Genomic DNA, 8,254 nt, shown 5'->3' with positions numbered 1-8,254 from the left:
ATTGACAAAAACAACATTGATGAGGTGGTTTTGGTTGGTGGATCCACAAGGGTCCCCAAAGTGCAACAGTAGCCCTTGTAAGATTTTTTCAATAGAAAGAAACTTAACAAGGGCTTTGCCTGCAATGAGACAATTGTTGCCCATGGTGCACTTTGCGAGTCGCAATTCTAAGTGGTGTGGAAGATGAGAAACTAAGGCAAGTCTAGAGGATGTTGTCACATCTGAAGTCGCGTAAACCTAGGAAAACCAAGTCAAACTTAGAATGCCTTTTATGAATATTAGCATTACATTGTAGATAGAACAATTAAGGATTTGATTATGTATTTCTTTTTAAACATCTTTGGGTAGGGATATATAGAGTTACTACACACACATGCACACGCAAGCACGCGCGCATGTGCACATGTGCAGGCATGCGAGGTAGGGGGAGGGGGAGGGGGAGGGGGAGGGGGAGGGGGAAGGGGGGGCAACCCATATATATATATATATATATATATATATAGAGAGAGAGAGAGAGAGAGAGAGAGAGAGAGAGAGAGAGAGAGAGAGAGAGAGAGTCAAAACACAAAGACTAGTTGCCTAGTTAGCCTATCCATAAGATGCATCAACTCACAACATACGAAAGTTAGCTGCTCACATAACCAAGCCATATGATAGAGAATTGACACTTAAAAGAAGGGCACATCATCCTCAAACTACTCAACTTTCAAACTCACCAGAAACAAATGTAGGAGACAACAATAGAGTCATGCTGCAAGGGCTTAAAATCTAGAAATCAAATTTGCCTAGTTAGCCTATCCATAAGACGCATCAACTCAAAACATACAAAAGTTAGCTGCTCACATAACCAAGCCATATGACAGAGAATTGACACTTAAAAGAAGGGCACAACATCCTTAGACTACTCCATCAGTTTCAAACTCTTAAGGGCTTAAAATCTAGAAATCAAATAACTATGTTGATACAATTCCCCCATGCCCTGTGCTGAAGATGACAATTTTCAGTCCGCATAACTTTGCAAATTTGTCAGAAACATTTTAACAGCGGAATAATCCAGGCGAAGAGCACTTTTCTCTGCCTCTTGCCACAACTTATTGTTGTTCATGGCTTTCTTCCAAAAATCCAAGATAAATTTTGGGTTCGTCGGATCATCATATAGCTGTATGGCAACCTGGCGTTTATAGAACAAGAAAAGGCACCTGACAAGAGAAACAAGATCATCAACAAAGGTATATAGCCATTGTGTACATCCTTGAATATGCTGTTTGAGAACAGAATCTGAGGCAGTGATTAGACTTCCACAACCATTATCAACAGCACCACATGGAGCAGCAAACCCCCAATCCAACAGAAACAATCTCAACTCTCTGCTTTTGTGGCTGCTAGCAATCATGATGTTCTCAATGCGTATATCCCTGTTCACAACATCTTTCCGATGGGCAGATTCCAAAATGTCCACCAGTTTGGACACTTGAGGTTCAGCTGGATGGTGGTGCCTTAAATTCCCGCGTGTGAAAGCCTCACCCACAGGTTCCAGAATTAGTGTTGATGAGTCGCAGATTTGGTGAATTATTGGTCTCCCATCTATTCCTGCAAGCTGACTAAGAAACTTAATATCATCATCAAGTTTATGGCCTTTACGTGCCATTTTCAAAGCATAGTTCTTCTTGGAGTCAGCTCCTACAACTAGATGGACATGACTTGTAAGACCACGGCCCAAATATCGTACACGCTTCCAGCTGGTTGCTTCTGGCAAGAAAGATCTCCAATATGCAGCTGATTTCACATCTAGAGACAACGGATCAGCCTGTAAACATGCAGAAAGCACCTGCAAAACATTGGATGAAGGCTCGCCTCTGACAACTGTAAAGCCACTCATATTGTAGCTGACAAACATTGCATCAGGAGAACGCTTGACTCGAAACAATGTAATCATCTCCAAATCAGTGACACCCACTATGATAGAATCTCTTTCAGGGCCAGCAAGTAGTAGAAATTCTTGGCCATAAACGATTGTCTTACCAACACATTCATCACTATCATAGAGACCATCAGTAGTGCTCTTCACATTAATAAATGCACCAATTGCTGAATATTCGGACAAAGAGCATCCCTTTAGTATCAACACCATATCTGGCTTCTTCAAGGTCTTAATGGTGGGTTTATCACCTGTCACTTCAAATCGGAAAGGACACCCTTTCAAATCCGCACGACTTAGAAGTGCTTTCATTGTTTCCTCACGGGAGGTGTTCATTGATATTACTTCATCCTTTTTCCAGGGAAGAGGCTCTTGTGCCTGACATGGCAGACTTGGATCAATGGGGCTTTTTAGTGCAAATGCTGACTGAAAGGAAGAGTTAAAACAATAGATTTAGAACAAACCTTTTTTTGGTAGAAAGCAAGCTGCAACTGCTATGGCCTCCTCCCTCGTAATGCCTTTGCATAGAGGTTCAATTTGATCAGCAAGCAGGCCAGGCTGTCGAGTCGCCCATATATGTAATTCGGGACACCTTTCTGCTACTTCCTTCACCATTCTGTGTATTTTTGAGTCCTCATCATTAAACTGTAGTGACAGTTTAGTAGCTCGGTCGATAACCTCTTGCTTTCGCTCACGCGCCTGGCTTGAATCAGTTGAGGTTGATGACCTCTGTTTCTTGCAAGGGCTTTCGGATCTATTGACTTCGCTCATTTCAAAACTGGATAGCCTGCCTGATTCGGGGTTCTTCTTCCACGTTTTTCAGGAATCTCTGTTTCTTATTGCAACCAAAGTAAGAAACCTAATCCTCAGGACTCAACAAAGTAAGAATGACAGAAACGCAGATTGGGGCACAGCAGAAACGCGGACTGGGGCTTCAAGACGAAATGCAGACTCAATGCAATTAAACCACAACAGAAACAAACTCAAATTACAGAGAAACTTTAAGAGGCTTCGTTCAAAATTAAAAACTGAGAGAGAGAGAGAGAGAGGTTACAGCTACCTCGTTTTCAGACTGTCGTAGGTGAAAATCCCATCAATCTCGTCAGATACAGCCTACAAAAGTACCTTGTTTTCAGAAATTCAGACTCATAGAGCCTCTGCATAGGGCTGGATACAATCCCATCGAATCTGTGTCATCCTATATATAAGCTGCAGAGAGCCATGGTCATGAGTGCTAACCTTCCCTGTTTGAGGAAACCTTCGAAAAAATGGTCGCATTTTTAAAAAAAACAACTTTCCTATTTTCAATTCTTACCTTTGGGGGAAGCAATGCATTAGTGTTATACTATTTTCTAAATGCCTCACATATTACAGGATTAATGCCACATTGGAGGATACATACTGCATTTTGTGCTAGTTTGCAAATGCTCTTTTGTGGGCAAGCTTGCTATGGGACCTATTATGAAAGATTAGGCACTCCATGCCTAGACTCAGCCCGGCGCTACGCGCCAGCTTTCTCCCGAAGCATCGAAGTATTTTTTAAAGTGTTGTGTATTCGTGCATATGTGCACGTATATGTATGTGTGTACGTGCATGCATTGAGATGCACCCCATCTGACAAATTCTCCTAGTGTTGTGTATTTTGGTGTGTGTGTGTGTGTGTGTGTGTGCATTTCGTTTCTCTCAAGGCTCTCCATTTGTGTCCATAGTTAGATGCCTATAGTGAATAGTCATCCTCACACAGACACACACACACACATAGATATCTGTGGGGTGAATTGCTAGCATGGCTTGGAGAAACTCTCTCTCTCTCTCTCTCTCTCTCTCTCTCTCTCTCTCTCTCTCTCTCTCTCTCTCTCTCTCTCTCTCTCTCTCGTTGATCATCTCTTGCATACATACTTGATCATCAACCCTTTATGCAAACTTACTTGATTATGCATCCTCAATCTAGCGTATGCATCCTCAATCTAGCGTACGCAAATACAGTAACAATTAGGGCACTTCATGTCCTAATCCATGTTTCATGTTGCAAGAGAGTTCATGGTTGTTGGTTGAGTCACAAAAAAATCAACTGTGAGAGACCCCACAGCTTTTGTGCTATCAGTCAGAGGAGATTGCAAAGTATCAGTTGCCCGCTCAGCAACAATGCCATGTTAGAGAGCACCAGTAGTAGCCAAACCATGTGGAGGGTCTCAACTATTGTGTCAACGTGCAAGGTCTCAACTACCGCATCAAAGTTCAAGGACATGCAGCCCTCCACATGGCAGCGAACATCCCTGACCACGACCAAGAGCTTATCGCTTGTTGCACTCCATGGAGCTAACTTTACATTAGTGTGCAACACTATGCACTTGTAAGGCTCCTTTACATCCATGTTAGATGTCATTCAAGGTTGTAGCAATAGTTGTAGTGCTTTGCACTAGCTATCACTAACCTTCTCATCTCTTTGTATCTCTCCTTGCTCCCTCCCCACATATTATGTTTCCATTTATGAAGGTAAAAGACCTTTCTTAGTAAATATTGGAAAATGGTAAGAATTGAAATATGGCTCTATAAAGACAAAATGTGCTTTTATTCACTTTACATTGACAATAATGTTGTAATTTATATTCCACACCTAGGTAGCCCTTTAGTATTGTGGCTTTGAAGATTTAGCAAACAATCTTGAGATTTAGGAAAAATTACCTGCTACAGGAATTGCTTTTAATATGGGGCTTTTTCGATCGCGCTGGTATAGTATTTATATGGAGAAGGAGAGGGACCAATGAATAGAACTTAGAAGATCAAAGAATCAGAAGATGAAGAAGGGACTGTGTAGGAGGAAGGGAGGGGCTAGTCCTTGCCTTCCTTCGGGACTGTCTTGGCCTTTCTAGCCCTCGCCCATACATTGGTGAACGTTTTCCTACCTCGCAAGGCCACGGACATGTTGGATAGGCTTAGTAGGAGGCTATCGGTGTTTTTCTCTAGCTTTGTCTACTTCCGGTAATAACCGAGTACGACGGCGCCAATAGCCTATACATGCAAGCCCCAAAGCATGATGATGTCATATCAAACCAAGACAAAATCACCCTTGGAATGCCTAAAAGTCTCTGTACTATTTCACGACGGGAGGAGGACTCAAGGGGGGGATGTGGCCCCACTGCTTGTGCCGCCGCTGCTTGCCATGTTATGCCTGCTGGAATAGGGGCCTTTCCATTAATTATTGGAAGACCATGGCTTAGGAAGGTTGGAGCTATCCAAGACTCGGGCAAGGGCATTATCATGATTTATGATCGTCGAGGGTTGCCCAGGAAGTTCAACATGTCCACAAAAAGACCCGTAGTAGAGACCGAGGAAAGTGAGGATGGTGAGACTGAAGATGAGAAGACTGACCTCTCAAGCAGTGAAGAAGAAGAGGAGTATGAATCCAAGACTGAGTCTGATGCTACTCAAGAGTGTCCTGTCTTAATTTGGGAATTGAAAAAGAGGGAGAAAGAGTGGAGGAGATGACAAGCAATAGAATTGAGTTGACAAATGCTTTGGCGAATATGACTTGTGATAGTTCTTATGAGCCAAGAACTAAGGACAATGAGCTTGCTAAGGACCCATGTGGATTGACAATTAAAAATGATGCCCATATTGATGACATGGAACCCTTGGAAGGATGTGAGAAGTTGCATGGAAGATCCGTCGTGGTTGCTTGGTTTTAGCCAGAGGTACTCGAGATGGTTCTCATTACCTAGTGCTGCATGTCTCTCACGTGGGAGATTCTATGGTTGCAGTTACGTGGATAACACATGCATTGTTATGGCATTATTGCCTAGGCCATATGCAGCAGAGATCTTGTCTAGTACAGACTCATTGCTGCCTCCTATGTCATTGTTGAGGCAAACGCACCAACAGTCGGGACTTTGGACGGACTTCTATTCTTTCAGAAGCTGCAACTCACGTTGGCGACAATCTCTCACCTTGTCTCTCACGCTCCGCTCTAACTAACCAAGCATTCTCCTCTCCAACCCAAGGAAGCAAGAACACAAGGCTAGCTCGAGTTGTAGTGAACTCACCTAACTTACCTTTCAAAGGCTCGAAGATAGTTCCACGACCACGATCAACACGATCCGATGTCGTCGCTCCTTCGCATCCACCACCAAGCACACCAACGAATCGAAGAGCTAGTAGAGACGACAAGAAAAGCAAGAAGACGACGAAGAGCTTCACCTTTCCTCAGTCCCTCGCTCAACACACCTCTCACTCTCTCCCTCTCAGTCACTCTCAACACAATGGAAGCAAGATGATAGAATAGAAAGATTGAATGGTTGCACTAACAGAGCTTCCGCAGCATGAATGTGCCAAAGGGGGTGAATACAACTGAGACCTCCCACCCTTATATAGACATAGAATTAGGGTTAGGGTTAGGGTTTGCGCCCCTTTTGTGTTTAGGGTTTCCACAACTGTGAATTAGGGTTTGCACCCTCTTTGGGCATCCTACCCACATAGTGGCCTTTAGGCCGGTCAATCCTTGAAACATGCTTGAACCTTAGCCTAAATAGACCAAGCCTACACTATTCTAATCACAATTACATGTGTGCAACCCACGCAACACATGCGGGTGCGACAAATACAACTACGGGTGATAAATACAATGTGCACGGGAGTGAGCCCGCGGCTCTCACAAAATAATACAACCATGATAGTCTGATGATGTCCATGAGTAAAAAGTAATGCACAAGTGCCCAAAGTAATACAATGAAGCTCCACCAAATAGTAATCCACCAAAAAATAGTATCCAGCACTTGCGCTTTCTGTAGCCTTCTCAAAATACCGTAAACATTATTCCCCTCCTAGACGAGTGCCAGTCCCAGGGCACTCACATCGTAGGAGGCATGCTGTAGCTTGCACCGAAGACGCGAAATGCTGGGAACATTCCTGATCAAGTAGTAGTCCTGATGGAGAAGAAATGGATGTGGCTGATGAAGAACGGTGGTTATTGAAGATGAGGATGTTGCCTGCTGCGGGTGGTACAAATGATGTTGCTCAAATTGTGGTAGATGGTGAGATTGATGGTGTTGCTGGTGACAAATCCTGTAAAAGTTGGCTATGCTGAAGATACACTTGACTGTTGATCCTTCTGATGAATAGAACTTGAATGGTCATTGGAAAATGGAATAGAGGTCGTAGAAGATGGGAGATGCAATGTTGATGTAGAAGTGATGTGCATGATTTTCCACAACTCGAATACCTGCAAAGTAAAACCTCACATGCAGTCACTCCCTAGGGGAAAAGTGCTAGTCTTCTGATCGTGCACAGGACATATGATGATGTTGGTTTGGGAGATGGGTCGAACTCCAGGCAAGCCTGAAGTGTTATCCCACACTTGAGGACCCAAAACCGTGAATAGGTTATGATGCAAATACTATAGTGAGTGCACGTGCATACATAGTCTAATACATAGGTAGAAGACTTCTCCATGGGTGCTTCTGTTGATGATGATGCTCGATGATGAGGAAGCAAGGGAGCTTGATGTGATGAAGATGGAAAGAATGGTAGGTATTGAGAAAGAAAAGGTTGTTGTTGAAGATGCAAGGGAGACACCTAAGTGGGATAGATAAAGGAATTCTTGAAGCGCATGGTTCTCCACTGGATCAACCACATGTGGTAGGTGACCTGAGGTGATGTGGTGTTACTGAGATAAATGAAGTAGAAATGAAAAGTGCACGTGACTCAGGGAGACAGGTCTAACCTGTTGAGATATCGAGCTCCACTCGTGATATGCCAAGGTGACTGTTGTACATTTATGTCACCGACTTGTCAGTTGTAGACGCGGTTGGTACACCACCCACGAATAATAGCTAGATGACAGCTATCCTTATCTACTCTAGTTCGTGGCTCAGTTAGTATGCCACCTTAGTTATTTGAGTTTGGTTTGAGACCCATATATAGGGTTTTTCTATTTCTTTGTATGAGAGTTCTTTTTGGCTTACACAACTAAGAAGAGGAAAACTGTTTTCAGCCTCCACCTCTATGTGTATTCCCCCATTGTGCAAGCAAGAAAGCTACAAGTGAGACTCCTTCCTTCTCTCCCACAATCTTGACATGGTATCAGAGCCTTGTTCGTGGTAAGGAGCTCAAGAAAGCAAACCAAGCTCGTGGTGTTCTGGTAAGAGGAGAAGTGTTGCTTTCATTTTCTGTTTTGGGAGCAGATCTCTGCAGGTAGCACAGCCAGAAATTGCAAGAGTGCATTGTCTTAGGTTGAGACGTCCTTCGTGGTGAAGCAAGAGGGCATTTCGGGGCCTGTTTTGGAGGCGGAAGTTTTCTGCATGCACTCAGGAAAAGGCCCAGTTTTATGCTGTGCGACCA

At 43.6% G+C, this 8,254-nt stretch overlaps 1 protein-coding gene across 4 annotated transcripts; it reads right to left on the bottom strand.

Moving 5' to 3' along the window:
• Positions 1–847: 847 nt before the first annotated feature.
• Positions 848–3,250, bottom strand: LOC148014505 (uncharacterized). Of its 4 annotated transcripts, none has more exons than XM_087667264.1 (3): positions 2,979–3,250; positions 2,383–2,753; positions 848–2,309 (listed from the first exon to the last, which is right to left on the bottom strand). In XM_087667264.1, the coding sequence occupies exons 2-3, from the start codon at positions 2,442–2,444 to the stop codon at positions 1,001–1,003; spliced, it is 1,371 nt and encodes a 456-aa protein (XP_087523390.1). In that variant the 5' UTR covers positions 2,445–2,753; positions 2,979–3,250; the 3' UTR covers positions 848–1,000. The 4 variants fall into 4 exon arrangements, with proteins under 4 accessions (XP_087523390.1, XP_087523388.1, XP_087523389.1 ...); XM_087667262.1 differs by having other exon boundaries at positions 2,383–2,747; XM_087667265.1 differs by having other exon boundaries at positions 849–2,296; positions 2,383–2,747; positions 2,979–3,248.
• Positions 3,251–8,254: the final 5,004 nt, after the last annotated feature.

The sequence above is a fragment of the Lygodium microphyllum genome, chromosome 25, assembly GCF_053477565.2.
Source record: "Lygodium microphyllum isolate KBCC chromosome 25, Lygodium_microphyllum_v1.1.10, whole genome shotgun sequence".
Taxonomy (NCBI): domain Eukaryota; kingdom Viridiplantae; phylum Streptophyta; class Polypodiopsida; order Schizaeales; family Lygodiaceae; genus Lygodium; species Lygodium microphyllum.
This window is presented reverse-complemented; position numbering and strand designations above follow the sequence as displayed.